Raw genomic sequence first — 21,390 nt, forward strand, 5'->3', positions numbered from 1 at the left:
ATTGCAGCTTTGGTCTCTGTCCAAACTAAAAAGACTATTATGCCCTTAATGAATTTATTTTTCATTTTTCTTTCACTTTTTAATATTGAATATAAAAGTGGGCCCACTTATCCACCCCACATCTCTCTCTCTCTCTCTCTCTCTCTCTCTCTCTCTCTTTGCAAATTCACACACATCTACACTTCTACTTCTACATTTCCTCATATGTTCTCTTATCTCCTTATTGTCAATTGAATCTAGAATCTGTGGTAACAAGAAATATTAACAAGAAAGTGAATTCCAAGAAACATACATCCAACAGAGGTGACAATTTCTTCTCTGAATTTATATGCAATCTCTTCTTACCTCATTAACGATTTAGGAAGAATTTACACACACACATACTTTTTGAAATCGATTGAGAAGTCGAAGACATATCGGGGGACGAAAATGATTTCATATATGTCAAGATTCAACTACCTTCGATCTCTCACGATTCAAACCCAACAAACCCTAATGAAATATTAAATTCATTTTGTATCTGAAATCAATTTTAAGGGTGGAATCGAACCATGATTATCTTATGTTTATCTCAGATGACTCGATTAATACCTCCTCTGTAGTGAGGCATCTGGGTTTTTTTGATCTTGAAGTTTAAAGTGAAAGATCTGGTATTCAGGAAGAGAAGAATGTTAACGGAGAAGATGTGGATTTCATTGGAGGGTCGTTGGTTGCTAATGGTGGTGGTTGCGAATTAGGCGAAAGGAAAACAGGTATGGAGGAAGATTGGTAATTTTAGGGTTGATTTGTTGTCAATTTCATCAGCAGAATGGAATGGGTCGGAGGTGGGTTGATTTGGGAATCCAGGTTTGTGTTGATTGGAATAGTGTTTCCTCAAAACCTGTTAACATAAAAAAAACAATGCAGTTAAAAGTGGGTTGATGTGGGAATCTCTGATTTGTTTCTCCATTATCATCTCCATCATCGAGTAAAGCGTAGGTGATGGCAAGGGTAAGAAAGAAGAAGGAACGAAAGACTTGGGGCAGATCATAGGAGGAAAAATATGGACACGAGAGGGCTAGAAAAAGACAGTAATGGATTTAGATAGAGAGTGTGTGTGTGTGTGAGAGGTGGGGTGGATGAGTAGGCCCACTTTTATATTTAATAATAATAAGATTAAAAAGTGAAAGAAAATGAAAAATAAATTCATTAAGGGTATAATAGTCTTTTTAGTTTGGACAAGGACTAAAAGTGCAAGTAAAGTAGCTCAAAAGGACCACCAATCCAAAAAAATAAATTCATTAAGGGTATGATATCTATAATGGAGGAATATATGATCCCTTATCTAATGGAGATGTCATTGATAAAGGTCAGAGTTCATCTACAAGGTCAGAGTTCGATAGAAGCTTTTGAGAGCTACGATTGTCAGCCGGTTCTTGAAGTCATACGCAATAATAGTTTTAGACTTATCCAAGTGGGAGACTATTGGATTAATGTCTAAGTCCATAACTATAATTGGTAAGACTTGACCCAACCCGGCATGGTCCATTTGGGTTTGCATGGCATCATGCATTTGGATATACTATATTGAGAGAAATAACACTTAAGGTTGGTTAATATATTATAAGTTCTAATATATTAATAAGAATATTTAATTAGTATTGATCAAGAGTTAATCTAGGATTAATTAAGTGATCAAAAGAAGACTAATTAAATATATGGGTTGATTGTGTAAAACATCCATACTTGTATAGTGGGCTAATGCTCCATGGATTATCTAGTTGGGCTAAAACCCATATGATGCTTCATGGATGCTCCATGGTGTTTTTGTACCCATGTATCATGGAAATGAAAGGCCATGTCAATTAGGGTTTACATGGTGTAACCCTACTATATATGCATCTTATTCTTGACCAAAATCGGCACTAGTGTGTGTAAACGAAGGGCTAGCCGATTTTCATGAAGTGAAGAATTCTCTCAAGTTATTCCAAGTGTATTTGGTGTTGTATGAACCATTTGAGGTGTCACACTTGAGGTACTAGACACTCAAGCTTCATGAAGACATTCTACATCAAAGAGGTATGTATTCTATCTTATTATATTCATTGTTTTGTATGCTAGATTATGATAATACCTTGGATGTTCATATTTGCATGTATAATAGAGAAAACATAGATCCAAGGTATTTAGGGTTGCATGTACACTTAGGAGTGTTAGAATGCTCAAAACCCAACATATAGGAGTACGCTCATCGTAATGCATGGTTTACGCATTAACGTCTTGTACATTGTGCTTTAGCAGTCGGTATACATGGCATATATTTCGAGTATGCTGGACGTACTCCCCATGAATCCATTTTGGGCCTTAGGCCATTTGAGGTTGGACCAATTATAGAGGGGTAAAATGGTCTTTTTACCCTTTATGAAGTTGGATAATTGATTGGGCCTTGGATTTTGGGTTATTGGGTTAATTATTAATTATGGTTGTATTTATTGTTAGTTGGTGCGAGGTTATTCGATTCAGTGACCCGAGTAGTTATTTGATTATTAGCGGATTGACGTGAGTCTCCTCACTATACCCGTGGGTCGAAGGCACCAATGCCGGCCCACTAGGTTCTGTTATGTTAGATGTCTTTGTGACTCTTGCATGGTATGTCGGACAAGGCCTATTTGTGGTATTTTGGGGAACTTACGTAAGCTTTGTGCTTATGGTTTTTATGGTTATGGTTTCAGGTACTTCCAGTTTGAAAAGGAAGGGTCTCACGTGATCGCAATGCATCCACCCATGTTTCTGCATTATGATCATTTCGAGATTGTAATATGATGACTATTTTATTATGAAATACTTTTGGATGTTTAAATAGAAAATAATTAGTGTTTTGATTAAATTAAAATTAAAAATTTTACCTCATAATTTTTGGGACGTTATGTTGGAATAGTGTCTAAGGCTGCAACTATATTAGGCAAGTATTTGATCCGGTTATGCATGGTCCTTTTGGGTTGCCTTCACCATAGCAACTTGATGGATGATTTGTTAAAAGAGAGTAAATATTATAAGGAATAATATATGGTTATTTGATTAATATAAGTCATAAATTAATTGGAATTAATTTGGTGACTTAAAGAGATTAATTAAATAAGAGGGTATAAATTGTCAATTGTTTGATAGTTACACTTTAGACTATAAATCCTTATCCTAGATAGGATGGACGATTTCTAGGGCTTGGATAAGCCAAAATCGTCCATAGGGTTATCAAGGAAAGGATATGGATCAACTTAAAGTCTGAGTTATCCAATTAGGGTTTAGGTTGTAACCCTTAAGGAGTCTACAAGTATAAATAGACCCTAGGGGTAAGGGAATTCGACACACCATCTAAAGTAGAGATACTCTGGCCGACTTCCTCCCCTCTCCTCTCTCCCAAATCATCTTGTTTGCTATTGGTGTTTGTAAGCCATTAGAGGAGTGACATTTGTGACTCTAGAAGCTCCAAGACAACAAGATCAACAAGGAATCCAAAGGTATGATTCTAGATCTATTTCAATGTTGTTATTTAACCTAATTAGCCATTAGAAGTCTTGGATTCAAAGCATGTTTAATTAGAAAGCCTAGATCCGAGCATTAGGGTTTTGCATGCGCACATAGGAAAGTTCTTATGACTAAAACTCATCAGTGGTATCAGAGCCTAGCTTGGTTTTCTTTAAATTGTTGCTTGGTTGACTGAAACAAACCTGCAAAATTCGATTTTTGGTTTATGAGTCATGGACTCGGCGAGTTCCAAAGTGGACTCGGCGAGTAGGCCGTACTCGGCGAGTCCGGGCGTCAGGATTAGGCAAAACCGGGATTTTTTCATGTTTATCTTATGGAAACTTACCTTAATCATATTAGATCAACCCTAATCCGATTTTTTGATATATATGACTATAATCTTGATCTAATTAAAGATATTTATCATCTAATAAAATATTTAATTTCCTTATGTGATAAATGATTAATTATTTTGATAATTATCTTAAAAGAAATCTTGGATAAATCAAGTAAAGATAATTAGGATATTAATTGTTAATTGGAATTATTTGTTATTTGATCCTCCATGTTTTAAATGTTTAAAACCTACCCTAAAGTTTTGAAATTTATATTTGTGATTAAAAGTTTTAATTTAGACAACTTAAATTTCAAACCCTAGATTTTGAAAAGTTTTAAAATACAACCCTATACTAATATGATAGTACTAGAATAATATATATATATATATGTATAACTAAATGCTAGTCTTACCGTTAGTAGGCCTCATTCACGAAGCCGATCTATAAGGTGGGTATAAGGTTGCGGCCTATAAAATGGCGCTTAATGGGTGTACACTCACACCCACCGCTTGCTTGATTGGTGGAGGGTCGTTAGCCGAACGGGTAGGATAGGGCAACCTCATATTCTCATTAAAAGTATAATAAGAAATACAAAGTAACTACACGTTTTAAAAATTTTCCAATCTTAGTTACTTTAGGAAAAGTGAATTGATGCAATCCCATGAAATTACACTTTGCACCTTGCTAAGAAGTTAGTGGAGCGTGTGTGGTTTACCGGCACACTAATTGGTTCTAAGCGAAGGTGGCAAAGGGTGATTCATTGTTTATCATAGTTCGATGGAGCATGTGTGGTTTACCGGCACATCGAATAGGTGATTGTTACAATGAAGGCACCATGTGAATTTGCATGGTAATTCACACCCGCTTTGTGATCCTCGGCATCCCAGTCACAAACAAGAGGGGCATATCGAGATTTAAACATGCCATTGAATAGTTCAATGAATCTCATCCGAACCTAGGAATTCTCAAAAAACACTTAGGACTAATAGTTTAAGTTTTGTAATGGAGAATTAGTGAATCGTCATTCACTTACCTTCAATTTATTTGCATGTTAGATTACGGCATCCATTTTCTAGTATGTAAATGTTATTGTTGGATCCTAGCCCTAATTTTCTTATTGGGTGATAATTAGGGATTATTATTCTAATCTATCTTTGTCCTTTTCTAATTGAAGATGTCGAACGCAAACAACGCTGCTGCTAGTTCTTTCACGTTGATGAGCCTTTGCCAAAAGGTCACCTTCGATGGAACGAACTTTAGCGAATGGATAAGATACATTCGCACCATTGCTCACTATGAGGATAAAGAGTATGTCCTCGATGAGAAGCTCGAGAAAATCAACCCCGAAGTTGCTACTCCCGAAGAAATCACCGCCTTTGAAACTCATGAGCGAGATGCAACGAAGGTACATTGCATCATGATCGCCACCATGAACTCCGAATTTCAAAAGTCCTACGAGGACACGTATCCATACGAGATGCATCAAGACTTGTTGGAGAGATACCACCAAAACGCGAGACAAGAGCGTTACGAGATTTTCACTAACATGATCTCCGCTAAGATGGGTCATGGAGAATCTCTTACCGTGCACCTGCAAAAGATGCAAAGGTATGTCGACCGCCTTCGCAAGTTAAATGTTGACTTCGGTGAAGAGTTGGCGATCGACATGGTGCTTCACTCTTTGCCTCCAATGTACAACCAATTTAGGATGACCTACCACATGAACAAAGAAGAGGTCACCCTAAGCAAACTCCAAGGTCTCTTGAGGGTCACTGAGAGCAACTTCAAGGACAAGTCTGTGGCACCTGCTCCCAATCCGTTCGCTGCTCCTGTCTTGGCTATTGGTCAAGGGAAGGGAAAAAAGAGGAAAGCTTCATCGAATAACTATCGCAAGGTGAAAGCCCGAGATGGTGCCTCTTCTAGTGGGACTAAAGTTGATCCCCCTAAGCCCTGCTCCAACCCAAAGGAGGCAGAGTGCCACCACTACCACAAGATAGGACATTGGAAGAGAAGCTGCTTGGATTACCTGCAAGCGATCAAAGAAGGAAAGATCAAGCCATCTTTCGCAGGTATATACACAATCAAATCTAACGATTCTAATCATGCTATTTCTTGGGTTCTCGATACCGGTTGTGGTTATCACATTTGTTCTAATGTGCAGGAACTAAGAAGAAGTAGGGATGTAGAGCAAGGAAGGATCAATCTAATCATGGGGAACAGAAGATCATCGCCTGTGACCAAGATTGGAGTGTATCCTTTAGTGCTTAGGAATAGTTTGGTTTTAGATTTGAACAATTGTTGCTATTCGCCAGAAATGGCTAGAAACATCATTTCATTTCATGGTTTATATAGACAAGGATTTAGATTTTCTTTTAATAATGAGAATGGTTCTATTTTGGCTTATCTAAATGGTGTCTTTTACTTTGAAACTATACCATGTAATGGAATATATGAAACTGTTATGATTGTTGATAACTTAGGAAATGATGTTTTGAATATTGATTCTTCCACTAGTATGGATAAATCATCCTTGTGGCATTGCCATCTTGGACATGTCAACAAGAAACGCATAGCCCAACTCCAAAAGGATGGAGAGTTGGAATCATTCAACCTTAGGGAAGATGACACATGCGAGTCTTGTTTGCTTGGAAAGATGACTAAGTCACCCTTCACGAGTACTTGTGAAAGGGGTGAGGGGCTATTGGACCTAATACATACCGATGTATGTGGACCCTTTAGATCAACCACGAAGGATGGGAACCGCTTCTATGTGACTTTTACCGATGACTATAGTAGATATGGGTATATCTACTTAATCAAGCAAAAGTCAGACACCTTTGAAAAGTTCAAAGAGTTCAAGAATGAAGTGGAGAATCAATTGGGCAGGAAAATCAAGATGCTTCGATCCGATCGAGGAGGAGAGTACCTAAGTCTTGAATTCCACAATTATCTCAAGGAGTGTGGAATAGTTTCGCAATTGACGCCTCCTAGGACACCGCAGTTGAATGGTGTGGCAGAAAGGCGTAATCGGACCTTATTGGATATGGTTCGCTCTATGATGAGTCGTGCTTCACTACCTATCTTCTTTTGGGGGTATGCCTTAGAGACTGCCGCCCATATCCTTAACCGAGTCCCTACTAAGAAGGTTGCCAAAACACCTCACGAGATGTGGACAGGGAAAGCTCCCTCGTTGGCACATATCAAGGTTTGGGGTTGCGAGGCTTTCGTAAGACGAGATACTCACGACAAGCTTGAACCTCGAAGTGAGCGATGTATTTTCATCGGCTACCCGTAAACATCCTTTGGATATCTCTTCTATAGACCGAAAGATAATGTTGTCTTTGTTGCGAGGAGAGGAGTTTTCCGAGAGCAAGAACTCATAAGCCAAGGAGACAGTGGGAGGCAAATCGAACTTGAAGAGATTCAAGAGTCGATAGATGAAGGAACCTCTACCGCTGGCATTCAACTCGAGGAGGAAACTCCGGTTGAACCGATTGACGAATCCTTACCTCTTAGACGTTCCGATAGAGTTAGAGTTCATCCCCAGTTTTATGGTTTTCATATTACTACCGAAGGGGACACGTATATTAGTGATGGTACACTAGTAAATCTTGATGAACCTAATAGTTATATGGAAGCCATGGCAGGCCCGAAGTCTGCGAAATGGAAAGAGGCAATGGATAGCGAGATCCAATCCATGTACGATAACCAAGTTTGGAATTTGGTTGATTATGTGCCCGGACGTAAGACCGTTGGGTGCAAATGGATCTTCAAGAAGAAGACCGACGTGGATGGGAACGTACACACATATAAAGCGCGATTGGTCGCGAAGGGCTTTACTCAAACTCCAGGAGTTGACTATGATGAGACCTTCTCACCAGTTGCGAAGATTAAATCTATTAGAGTGATGCTAGCAATTGCCGCATTTCATGATTATGAGATTTGGCAAATGGATGTCAAGACCGCCTTCCTTAACGGAAAGTTGGCTGAGGATGTTTACATGGCTCAGCCAGAGGGGTTTGTGGATCCGAAGCATCCAAATAGAGTGTGTAAGCTTGAGAAGTCCATTTATGGACTTAAGCAAGCGTCTCGCAGATGGAATCTTTGCTTCGATGAGAAAGTCAAAGAGTTTGGATTTGTACGAAGCGAAGACGAATATTGTGTATATGTCAAAGCCAGTGGGAGTATAGTAAGCTTCCTCGTTCTATATGTCGATGACATATTACTCATAGGAAACGACATCCCGACTCTGCAGGAGGTTAAGTCCTGGCTCGGGAAGTGCTTCGCTATGAAGGACCTCGGAGAGGCTTCTTAAATTTTGGGAATAAGGATATTAAGAGAAAGAAGTAAGAGACTAATTGGACTTAGTCAGAATACTTACTTAGAGAAGGTACTAAAACGTTTTAGTATGGAAAACTCAAAGAAGGGAGAAATACCGATACAAGGAAATGCTAAGTTGAGTAAGACTCAAAGTCCGAGTACCGAAGCTGAAATTGCAGAAATGAGCCGAATACCATACGCTTCCGCAGTTGGCTCAATCATGTACGCTATGACTTGTACTCGCCCTGATGTAGCCTTCGCTTTGAGCATGGTTAGCAGATATCAAGGGAATCCTGGCAAAGCACATTGGATTGCGGTGAAAAACATCCTTAAGTACCTTTGGAGGATGAAGGAATGGTTCTTAGTCCTCGGAGGGAGTGATGAATTGAAGGTGCAAGGGTATAGTGACGCCAGCTTTCAGACCGACAGGGACAACTACCGTTCGCAGTCGGGCTGGGTTTTTACCCTAAATGGAGGAGCAGTGACATGGAAGAGTTCCAAGCAGGAAACCGTAGCTGATTCAACGTGCGAATCAGAGTACATCGCAGCGAGCGAAGCGTCGAAAGAGGCAATATGGCTAAAGAACTTCATTGGTGATCTTGGAGTTGTGCCGGCCATAAAGGAGCCCATGGAGATTTTATGTGATAACGAAGGTGCGATTGCCTTGACCAAGGAACCGAGGGATCATGGTAGATCTCGACATATCGACAGAAAATATCACTTCATTAGACATCGTGTAGAAGAAGGACAACTCATAGTTAAGAGGATATCATCAGAGGATAACCCAGCAGATCCGCTTACGAAGGGACTGAGTAGGGTTAAGCACTTGTAGCATGCTAGGAGTATTGGGCTGAAGGATGATATTAGTATAGATTAGATAGTATTAGAAACGTATAATAGATAAATGTAATTAACATTTGATGATTAAATAAAGGAGTTTTATTTATGAGTAAAGTTACTGTCATATGTTAATTGTTTAACTATTGTTTCACTTTGCATGTTTTGACTTCCAGAATAATTGAGTTTATTAGGAATAATCGAATTATTCAAATTGTCCACAATCGTTCATATGTTGGAAGTAGATATGAATGAAGATTGTCATGAATTGGTGTGTAGATTGTCTAAATGGTGTTAGACATAGCAAGGGTTGCTGCAACGTTCATGAGTGCTTATGAACTGGTTTTGAGCATTGGAACAAACCCGCGCTTGCTGGAATCACTTTATGGAATATGATATAAAAGGTGATCGCAAGACGATAATATCATATAGTCTTAAAACCTAGATATATGGTTTATTATTTGTTAATTGATTGTACATTGATAATGCGAAAACGCATCAGTAACTTGGTGTTATAAAACGCATTGTTGTGTATAGTTGGTTAATGAATAAGTAAATACATATAAGTCAAAGTTTATCTGTAAATTTTATCCTAAGAGGGTAGAAGAGATATCTTGGCCACTCGATGATTTGATTTGACTTATGTGCCGGGCCCGGTCAGAACTGAATTGATGTGTTTGATAAAGTTCTATGTCGAATAAATCGGAGATCGAGAAACTAAATGCTAGACTAACCATTCCATAGGATTGTCAGCATGATATCTAACAGAGGACTGTACGATCCCTTATCTAAAGGACAAGATTGATTAGATCAGAGTTGACAGCGTCTTTGAGAGCTACGATTGCAAACCGAATTGTACTTGTATAGTTACTAGACTTATCCAAGTGGGAGACTGTTGGAATAGTGTCTAAGGCTGCAACTATATTAGGCAAGTATTTGATCCGGTTATGCATGGTCCTTTTGGGTTGCCTTCACCATAGCAACTTGATGGATGATTTGTTAAAAGAGAGTAAATATTATAAGGAATAATATATGGTTATTTGATTAATATAAGTCATAATTTAATTGGAATTAATTTGGTGACTTAAAGAGATTAATTAAATAAAAGGGTATAAACTGTCAATTGTTTGATAGTTACACTTTAGACTATAAATCCTTATCCTAGATAGGATGGACGATTTCTAGGGCTTGGATAAGCCAAAATCGTCCATAGGATTATCAAGGAAAGGATATGGATCAACTTAAAGTCTGAGTTATCCAATTATGGTTTAGGTTGTAACCCTTAAGGAGTCTACAAGTATAAATAGACCCTAGGGGTAAGGGAATTCGACACACCATCTAAAGTAGAGATACTCTGGCCGAATTCCTCCCCTCTCCTCTCTCCCAAATCATCTTGCTTGCTATTGGTGTTCGTAAGCCATTAGAGGAGTGACGTTTGTGACTCTAGAAGCTCCAAGACAACAAGATCAACAAGGAATCCAAAGGTATGATTCTAGATCTATTTCAATGTTGTTATTTAACCTAATTAGCCATTAGAAGTTTTGGATTCAAAGCATGTTTAATTAGAAAGCCTAGATCCGAGCATTAGGGTTTTGCATGCGCACATAGGAAAGTTCTTATGGCTAAAACCCATCACGTTACACTTCCCATCTGATAATGAAACTGGATGGTACCTTCATGGCTTCTTCTTATCTTGAACATCTCTCTCCACCTCTTTTTTTTCTCTATCCGACTCTTTTCTTTTTCTACATGATCTAACACACATCCTTAACCTTCCATCCAGCTGGTCACCAATCATCTTCAATCACTATGTTTGTTAGGGTTTGTAAACCTAAAGCCAAGTCGTGGATTTAGGGTTCTTAACCATATTAAACACACATACAAACAAAAACAGACAATATATAGTTCTAAGCGATGTTCATATGCCAAACATGGATGGAATCAAACTCCTTGAACATATCATAATCAAAATGTACCTCCCCTTCATCAGTAAGTCACCCATTTCGTCATTCCCAATTCCAATTTCTCAGTTAAAATCATTGTTTTTTAGTTAAATTTATTCGACAATTGTTTTTTGGTACAAAAACGAAATTGTTGTGTTCGCTCCTATGTTATCTGGGATTAATTTGGGTTGTTCGTTACAAAACATATGGAATTGCGTATGGAGAAGTTACCAGAGAGGGGGAAAGAAGATGAGAAGTTACTAGGGAAGTGTGTGGAAGAGTTGAAGAAGAAATGTTTAGATTTTGATTTGTTGAAGAAAGTTGATGCACTTCGAAGGGCTAAAAGTTTGTGGATTGAAGGTAAAGTTGTGAAGAAATGATCAACAAGACTTTGTTACGTTTTGTTGGTGCTCCTACTAGGACCAATCTCTACAATTGATGTAAAAATGGTGATATGAGTTTAACTTTTTGATTACGTTAGTGAGATTTGGGTTCTTTTTCAGTATCCAAGTATATCAAAATTGCAAATTGCAGGTGGTTGAGAGAGAGAAAGAGGGTTACGGGTGGAGAGGGGTGGGGTGGGGTTTTATTTTTTATTTTTTATAATTATTTAAATATTAAAAAAAATAAAAAAAATAGAAGAATGAAATGAAAAGGACAAAATTGATTTTTTCAAATGTATCATGGATCAAAACCACTTTTTTATTATTTTTATTTTTGAACCTCTTTATACAAGTTGAAATTTTTTTAGATTGTAGACACCTTTTTTTTTTTTTTTTTTTTTTTTTTTTAAAATAAATCTCAATAGACTAATTTTATGTTTTGTTTATTTTCTATAAAAAAAATTTAATGATTTTGTTGAATACTTTTTGGCGAAATGAAACTGATACGTTAATCATTATTTTCCGGGTTTTTACTTTTTCCTAGTGTTAGAGACAGGTACAACGTCTTTGAAATAAACAAAACCTCTCTCTTCATTTGGACTATTATAGGGTTTTCACTAGTTTCCACCTTTTCAAATCGCTGATGGTGGAGGTACGAAGACGTTCATGAAAATGTTGTGCTCGAGCCTCTTTTAATTCTTATGGTGGTTTTATGTTTTTGGAGACGATCTCTTTGATGGATTAACGATTGTGGTTTCACGAAAATGAACGGTGAAGTTTATAGTAGCAAACTGTCCAAATGAAAGTATACACAAAAACCCTAAATGATTTTCACTACATTTTGATCACATAAAGTAACGAACTCATTTCCAGCACATCGAATCATCTTCTCAACCTTCCTGTAGAAACCCCCTGACTAGAAGTTGTTTCCAAGCGTTTGAGTTTAGGGTTTCCTCGAATTCCATCATATTCTGTGGATTCTTAGGGTTTTTGCTTTCATTCCTCTGTTTTTTTTCACACAGTCGCACAATGGGCAGAAAATCCAGAATGTCAAAACAAGGTGACCTCATCGGATTTATATTTTCATTTACCGAGTATTTTTCTTTCATCTTGCTCTCCTACTTATGTGCATGCATATTTATGTGTATCGATGTGATAGAAGTCAAAGTCGACCGGAGGATAGAGCCTGAAGACCTTGACGATGAAGACGATGGTATGGATTTTTTTGCATGATTTTGAGTATTTGTTTGTTTTCATGGTTCCGATTCTCTGAAGTTTCTTTACCGCGTACTTGTTCCGTCTGTGTACCAGTGTATTTTGTTTTGGTAGAGCATTACTTGTTTACTCTAGATCTTTTGCTACCACTTATATGCATGCAAAATTATAATTTCTTATCTTGATCACTCTATGTTTATTAACACAATCTGTAACAGATGTCTCTCTACTCTATTTACATTCATATTCAGCTTCATGTTCTGATATGATTGTGGTTCTTGCCTTCACCAGACCAGTATGAGAATGACGGTTTCTTAGTGGATGATCTTGAAGAAGATGAGGTCGGAGAGGACAGCGATGATGCTAAGCAAAAGAAGAGGAAGAAAAAGAGGTAAATATTTTTACCTTCTACCGTTAATTGTTGATGCATTACTGATTACTACCTTTCTGACACCTGTGTTGCCAATTTTGAAGAGAATCAAAGAAGACTTATGTTCTGGATGAAGATGACTATGAGCTCCTTCAAGAAAACATCCCTGGCTATCATCGCCCAAAACTTGTAAGTCTCTTGCTTCTTCACTTTATAATTTAAGACTTTAATTCATGTTTCAACGCTTTCTCTCATTCTTTGACCGTTTTATGCTTTTGAATCTGTTAGGAAAGTGAAAACTTCAAGCGGCTGAAGAAAGCAAGAGTTGATGGTGATGAAGGACCATCAGCGGTTTTTGGTACGGAAGAATATGACAGAAGTGGAATGGCTAAGGAGAAGCTAACACGTACTTTATTTGGGGATGATGATGGTAGATTTTAAATACACCAAAACTTATTGTTTGATTGCAATGAAATAGATTGCTTTTTTATTTGAGATATTTCCAAATTGCCCACAATTTCTAGTCTATTTGTAGGTGATAGCTCTGAAGATCTGCTGGATGAGGGGAAGGATGCTTTGCTCAGTGAGGATGAAATGGCCGATTTCATTGTTGAAGAAGTCGAAAAAACTGAACCTGCTGCTCCATCGAGGTGTGGCTTTTGCTGCTTCGTAGTAATGTGGATGTTTTCTCTTTGTGTTTTATTTCCCACATGATTTCCCTAAACCCTAAACCCTCATGCAGGAGTGTCAAAGCTAACAAGAAAAAATCAAAGAAGTCTGCAGGACACTCTTCAAGGCAGAGTGTTAATGACATATTTGGTGGTCTTGATGACATCTACAAGTTGGGACCAGAAAATGTTAGCAAATACAGTGAACCCAATGAATCGAAGGAAAAAAAGGTCGAAGATGAATTTGAACCAATTCTTGTTCCAGAGAAGTACATGACCAAGAAGGATGAGCATATCAGGGAGACAGATATTCCAGAAAGAATGCAGGTTTGATGCTAACAAGTCTTTTCTACTTTCCCACTGTGTCCATTTGGTTTTTGGAGATAAAGTCAAGGGCTCCATATTTTTTTAAGTTCTTTTTTTTTGTTGTAGATTTCTGAGGAAACCACTGGTCCTCTACCACCACATGATATGAGCATAGACAGGGAGAGCATCTGGATTCTTAATCAATTCAAAATGGGTATGGTACCTTGGTTTCACAAAGGAGGTAGTACAAGCACAGCAACTGAAGAAGGAAACGAGTTGCCTATACTTAAAGACGATATTAAAAGGTTTTTAGAGCTTGTGCATGTTCAGAAATTAGATGTAAGTGTTGCATGTTATCTGTGTTTTTTGTGGGGATCTGTGAAGTTTGTTTCTTTTAATTATTTCCTCTTGTATCAGGTTCCTTTTATTGCTATGTATAGAAAGGAGGAGTGTCCTAGTCTTTTTAAGGATATACAAGTAGCTGATGAGGAGAATCAAGATTTCTCTGATGATAAACCCATGCTGAGGTGGCACAAGGTGGTTTGGGCTATCATGGATCTTGACAGAAAGTGGTTGCTATTTCAAAAACGAAAAGGTGCTCTACAAATGTACTACAACAAGCGATTTGATGAAGACCGAAACATATACGATGAAACACGCCTTCATTTAGATCAAAAGTTTTTTGAGTCGATTATCAAGTCACTCAATATAGCAGAAACAGAAAGGGAAATCGATGATGTGGACTCAAAGTTCAACCTCCACTTCCCGCCAGGTGATGTTGTAGATGAAGGAGAATTCAAGAGACCAAGAAGAAAATCACAATATGGGATTTGCAGTGAAGCTGGATTGCGTGAAGTTGCTTGCAAAATCGGCTATAGTTCTGAAGAATTTGGATTATTGATTTCTCTTGAACAAATGAGAATGGATGAACTTGAGGATGTTGAAGAAACACCAGATGACGTGGCATCAAAGTTTACATGTCAAACGTTTGAGAATCCACAAGCTGTGCTCAGAGGAGCTAGACACATGGCTGCACTTGAGATTAGCTGTGAGCCATTTGTCAGGAAACATGTTCGGGGGGTATTTATGGAAAATGTAACAATATCAACAAGCCCCACTGCTGAAGGGAAGGCGACCATAGATTCCCATCATCAGTTTGCAGGGATTAAGTGGTTAAAAGAAAAGCCTCTGACAAAATTTGATGATGCACAGTGGCTTCTTATTCAAAAAGCTGAAGAAGACAACCTGATTCAAGTTTCAATCAAGCTTCCCGCATCTTCACACGATAAATTAATAAGTGATGCTCAGGAGTATTATGTTAGTGGTGGTGTGAGCAAATACGCACAGTTATGGAATGAACAAAGGAGACAGATAATCAAAGATGCTTTTGATGGTTTTCTTCTACCTTCCATGGAGAAGGAAGCAAGATCTTTATTAAGAAGCAGAGCAAAAAGCTGGTTGTTAATGGAATATGGAAGGATATTATGGAAGAAAGTCTCGGTGGGGCTGTATCAGAAGAAGGGACAAGATGGGAATATATCAAAAGTTCCAGCGAGAGTCATGGCATGCTGTTGGGGTCCCGGAAGGCCTGCAACCACTTTTGTGATGTTGGATTCATTTGGTGAAATTGTTGATGTTTTATCTGCGGGATCTCTCAGTATCCGTGGTCAAAATGTGAATGATCAACAAAGGAAGAAAAACGATCAACAACGGATTGTGAAGTTCATGATGGATCACAAACCTGATGTTGTTGTTTTGGGAGCTGTGAATGTGCCTTGCAGCAGGCTGAAAGAGGATATTACTGAGGTGATTGTGTTTTCATATAGTAATTTTTACAGTATGCTGCAACAATCATTGGTTTGTTTGCATATATACATAATTCTGTCTGAATATATTATTTATGATGACAGATAATTCAGAAGGCGCTGGAAGATAGTTCAGAAGATGGACTAAGCGTTGTATATGGCGACGAGTCTCTACCCCGTTTGTATGAAAATTCAAATATATCATCTGAGCAGTTTCCGTCTCAATCTGGCAAGTTACTTTGATTGAATCCTGTCGATTTCTTTACATATTTCATTCCTTCCAAAAACGCCCTTAACTTTAATTCATTAATCTTTTTCAGGCATTGTGAAGCGTGGTATTGCACTTGGACGATACCTTCAAAACCCGTTAACGATGGCTGCAACTCTCTGTGGGCCCGGGAAAGAGATATTATCCTGGAAACTTAGTCCTTTAGAGAGCTTTATAACTTCGGATGAGAAGTACAGCATAGTTGAACAAATCATGGTAGATGCAACCAACCAAGTTGGGGTGGAGTTAAATTTGGCCATAACCCACGAATGGTTGTTTGCTCCTCTACAGTTCATTTCTGGGCTGGGACCCACAAAGGCGGTTTCTTTACAAAGATCTTTAATTCGGTCGGGTTCGATATGCACCCGGAAGGATCTGTTGACCCATGGTCTTGGCAGAAAGGTGTTCATAAATTCGGTTGGTTTCTTACGTGTAAAAAGAAGTGGGAATGCCACTAGCAGTAGCCAATCGTTTGATTTGCTAGACGATACAAGGATTCACCCGGAATCGTATAATTTAGCTGAGGAATTGGCTAAAGAGATTTATCGTGCAGATGCCCAAGATGATGTAGCTGTGAATGATGACAATGATGATGATGATGATGTCATCGAGACAGCAATGGAGCACGTGAGAGAAAATCCGGACCTATTGAAGAGTCTTGACATCGACTCATATGCCAAATCCAAGAAGCGGGAAGATAAAAAAGAGACTTTTAACCTTATAAAACAAGAACTGATAAACGGGTTTCAAGATTGGCGAAGAGGGTATGTAGAACCGAGTCAGGACGAGGAGTTCTTGATGATTTCCGGGGAGACGGAGAGCACGCTTTCGGAAGGAAGAATCGTGCGGGCTACGGTCCGGCGTGTGCTACCTCAGAGGGCGATATGTAGTCTTGAGTCCGGGTTGAGTGGTATGCTGAACAAGGAAGATTATAGTGATGATTTAAACGATGAAGAGTTGACTGAGAAGTTGAAGGAAGGTGATGTTTTGACTTGCAAGATAAAGTCAGTTGTGAAAGATAGGTATCAGGTTTACCTTAGTTGTAAGGAAAATGTTATGAGGAGTAAGTGGGTGTCACAAAATGACAAACCCGTGGATCCGTATTATAATGAAGTTCGCGACAGTTCAGGGGAAAAGCCTCCGACTCCGAGTGGTAGTAGTAGCAGTAAAGTTAAGGAGATAACAAAGAAGCTTTTCAAGCCAAGAATGATTGCTCATCCTCGCTTCAAGAATGTTACTATAGATGAAGCCATAGAGGTACTTATTATTTACTATTAAATTAAATAATAATAGCATACTTTTATTGTTGATTGATTAAATATTAAATATTAAATATTAATTTACTTACTCAGTTACTGGCGGAGAAAGAAGCCGGTGAGAGTGTTTTCCGGCCTAGCTCTCGTGGAGCCTCATATTTAACGTTAACGCTCAAAGTCTACAATGGGGTGTATGCTCACAAGGACATTCTAGAAGGTGGAAAAGAGCATAAGGACATTACAAGCTTGCTTCGTCTTGGGAAAACACTTAAAATAGGAGAGGATGTGTTTGCTAACCTTGATGAGGTCGGTCAGTTTTTCTTTTTTGTTTTGCTATAAAAAAATCAATGAAAGTAGGTTGCTGTTTTCTTATATGTTTGTGTTGTATTGTTTTGATTGATTGATAGGTAATTGCGGGATATGCGGAACCCTTGGCAGGACATTTGAAGAAAATGTTAGGCTACCGAATGTTTAAGCATGGGACAAAAGCTGAGGTAGATGAGATACTGAGGAAGGAAAAGTCGGAGCACCCTTCAAGAATTGTTTATTCTTTTGGTGTCTCTCATGAACATCCGGGGACCTTCATTCTGACATACATAAGGACTTCCAACGCGCATCATGAGTATATTGGATTGTATCCAAAAGGGTTTAGATTCCGGAAGAATATGTTTGAGGAAGTTGATCGGTTGGTAGCATATTTTCAACAACATATTGATGATCCCCGTGAACGTCCTGGGGATTCTGCTGGCTGGGGCGGGGTCGGTGATGATGGTGGTGGTCGTGGCCGGGGAAGAGGAGGAAGAGGTAGGGGGCGGGGGAGAGGGCGTGGTCGTGGCAGGGGAAATGATTCTGAGAATGAAAACCAGGATTCAGGTTATGGAGATGGTGGTGGCAGCAGTTGGGGTGGGGGTGCTGGTGGTGGTGGCAGTTGGGGGCAAAAGGCTTCTGATTCAGGTGATGCCAACAAGGATGCAGATGATAGTGGGTGGGGTGGCAGCAAGAAAAGTACTCAGGCAGGAGAAAGTGGTGGATGGTCTGGTGGTGCAAGTGGTGGTTGGGGACAGAAAAGTAACGATTCTGGTTCGGGAGATGCCATCAAGGATGCAGATAGTGGTGGGTGGGGTGGCACTAAGAAAAGTACTGATGGTGGTGGATGGTCTGGTGGCGGTGGCGGTGGAAGTTGGGGGAAGAAGAATAGTGATGCTGATGATTCAAACAAGGAAGCTGATAGCGGTGGGTGGGGTGGCAGCAAGAAAAGTACTGGTGGTGATGCAGGTGGTGGATGGTCTGGTGGTGGTGGGGGTGCAAGTGGCAGTGGCGGTAGTTGGGGACAGAAGAATAGTGGTGCTTCTGGTTCAGGCGGTGCCGACAAGGATGCAGATAGTACTGGGTGGGGTGGAGGCAAGAAAAGTGCTGGTGGTGATGCAAGTGGTGGTTGGTCCGGTGGTGGGGGCAGCAGTTGGGGACAGAAGAATAGTGGTGCTTCTGGTTCAGGTGATGCCAACAAGGATGCAGATAATACAGGGTGGGGTGGCGGAAAGAAAAGTACCGGTGGTGGTGCAATTGGCGGATGGTCTGGCGGTGGTGGTGCAAGTGGTGGCAGTGATGGTGGTGAAAGTGGTGGATGGTCTGGTGGTGGTGGTGGCCGTGGTGCAAGTGGTGGATGGTCTGGTGGTGGTGGCGGTGGAGGTCGTGGTGGCCGTGGTGGATGGTCTGGAGGTGGTGGTGCAAGTGGCGGCAGTGATGGCGGTGAAAGTGGTGGATGGTCTGGTGGTGGTGGCCGTGGTGGATGGTCTGGTGGTGGCAGCCGTGGTGATGGTGGTGGTGGTCGTGGTGGATGGTCTGGAGGTGGTGGTGCAAGTGGCGGCAGTGACGGCAGAGAAAGTGGTGGATGGTCTGGTGGTGGCGGTGGCCGTGGTGGATGGTCTGGTGGCGGTGGCCGTGGTGGATGGTCTGGAGGTGGTGGCCGTGGTGGTGGTACAAGTGGCGGTGGCGGTGGTGGCAGTGCTGGTGGTGGTGGTTGGGGGTCGAAGAATAACAGTGCATCTGGCTCAGGTGACGCCAACAAAGATGCAGATAACAACAGTGGATGGGGTAAGAAAAGCTCTGGGGGTGGTGGTTGGTGATGGTGATGGTAAATCTGGTATATCTTATTTTCTGTCTTGACTTTTCTTTTAGGATATGTTTTACTGTTTATGTGGAAATTCGGATCCTATTTATTCTACCTGTCTTTTGTTGAAATCAAATCCAATGGGAATGTAGTAGTTTGTACAACTTCTTCTTAGCCAACTACTACATGTTTGCTCGATCGTTTTAAGTTTTTAAGTTTATTTCTCAATGCGTTATGCGTTCACAGTGGCTCTTTATTATAATAACATATACATATTTTTTTTCGTAAATAACATTATTATAATTACAATAATAGAACGGTTGATCAAATTTTTTTTATATTATATTATAAAGCATAATAATTATATTTTGAATTTTAAGAGGTATAAGTCAATTATAATATAATCATAATTGTATTATAAGATATTATTTTTTGTACAAATCAATTATAAATAAATAGTTCATTAATACCTTTAAAAGTTTAAATACTTGAATTAAAGAAGGTTTTAAAAAAATTTAATTTGGATCAAAATGTTATTTTTAAAATATTAATTTAATGTATATAATTTAATTTATATTTTTTAAATTAGACACCAATATTAATTAATTACATTAAATATATAAAAATACAGTATAAAGAAAATATATCTAAACATAAATATTTTTATTTAGAAGTTGTAACTTTTTTATTATATAATAACTAATAATAAAATATAATAATTATTTTTTGTAAGAACATTGTTCACCAAAAAAGTTAAAAGTTATTTATGATCGTTGCTTTGTTAGGCACATATCAAACATAATTTAAATGTTTTCAAACATTTTACAAAATAGTAATCAAATAGTTGGTTACTTGAAACAAGATTATTAATCACATTTAAAAGAAATTTAAGATAAAGAATATGATGACTTTAAAATATGATCACCATTAAATGCAATATTAAATTTTTTTATAAATTTGTTTACAACTAATTAAAACCAATACGTTCACTTAAAAAAATTATTATTAACTTTTGCAATCAATTAATTCTTTTTAAATAATAAAAATTAATAAGATAAAAGGTACATAAAATAACTACAAATTATAAAAATGATTAAAGATAACATATATTATATATTTACATTATATAAAAAACAAATAATTATCAGAAACATAAAATACAAGATTCAATACTTTAAAGGCTATAAGGTTCGAAGGAATGATATCACTCCCTTATTTTGCCACACTTCCTTACCACACTCAAGGAGTGGTATACCATGAAAAGACAAAAGAGAAATAAGAAAGAGATAGAGAGAGGACTCTCTTAATTTTGGCCGCACACCTCAAACTGCATAGAGGGGCGGTGTTTACTATGCCACATAGGCGTCACCTCATTCTTACCGCACTCAATTCCCCATAGCCTAAGACCTTCTAGAATAAATGTTTTGAAAAAAATTCTTGATTGAGTTGACAATGACGATGACTATGCATACCGTCTATGACAGTGATCGTGGTGGGTTTTTTCTCTCTTGCAAATCTTCTTATTTCTCTCTCTCTCTCTCTCTCTCTCTCTCTCTCTCCTTTAAGGTGGAAAGTACTCCGGTGATTCGTGATAGCTGATCTGAAAGCTCTCTATAACTCTTAACGTGGAGAGTACTCTTGAAGGCCTAAATAAAAAACAAATGATGTTTCAGTTGTGTCTTATAACCTTTTCAATTACACACATACAAATAAAATAATAACACAATTTCAAAGAAAACATATTAAGACATCAATAACTAATTTGCAATTTTAAAATACATCTTAATTTAAGTAATATATACCATATAATGGTGATTATAGGGTTCTCTTGAAAAAAAATATAGAAAAATGATTTTTTTAGTTCCGAAAAAATATCATTTTTTTTTCTTCATGAAATCTTTAAGCCTGCATATGCATATTTTGTATTGTTTTGATTGAAAAATATACGTTGTTGTAAGCATTGTGGCACCAATCAAAAGAAATTTTTGATGATTTGACTTTTAAATAAATTAAGCCAAGGTGAGTGTTCTAATATTTAATTAGCCTAATATAAATGTTCCAAATACC

General features: G+C 38.3%; 1 protein-coding gene across 2 annotated transcripts; it reads left to right on the forward strand.

Annotated features, from left to right (window-relative positions):
- The first annotated feature begins 11,880 nt into the window (after positions 1-11,880).
- Positions 11,881-19,487, forward strand: LOC145072757 (transcription elongation factor SPT6-like). Of its 2 annotated transcripts, none has more exons than XM_079019233.1 (13): positions 11,881-12,385; positions 12,485-12,538; positions 12,832-12,931; positions 13,015-13,099; positions 13,199-13,340; positions 13,446-13,560; positions 13,653-13,905; positions 14,011-14,223; positions 14,302-15,690; positions 15,795-15,918; positions 16,010-17,214; positions 17,310-17,519; positions 17,621-19,487. In XM_079019233.1, the coding sequence occupies exons 1-13, from the start codon at positions 12,355-12,357 to the stop codon at positions 19,337-19,339; spliced, it is 5,640 nt and encodes a 1,879-aa protein (XP_078875359.1). In that variant the 5' UTR covers positions 11,881-12,354; the 3' UTR covers positions 19,340-19,487. The 2 variants fall into 2 exon arrangements, with proteins under 2 accessions (XP_078875359.1, XP_078875360.1); XM_079019234.1 differs by having other exon boundaries at positions 12,488-12,538.
- Positions 19,488-21,390: the final 1,903 nt, after the last annotated feature.

Source organism: Lactuca serriola, chromosome 9 (genome assembly GCF_051521515.1).
Source record: "Lactuca serriola cultivar US96UC23 chromosome 9, Lser_US96UC23_V15, whole genome shotgun sequence".
In the NCBI taxonomy this organism is placed as follows: Eukaryota; Viridiplantae; Streptophyta; class Magnoliopsida; order Asterales; family Asteraceae; genus Lactuca; species Lactuca serriola.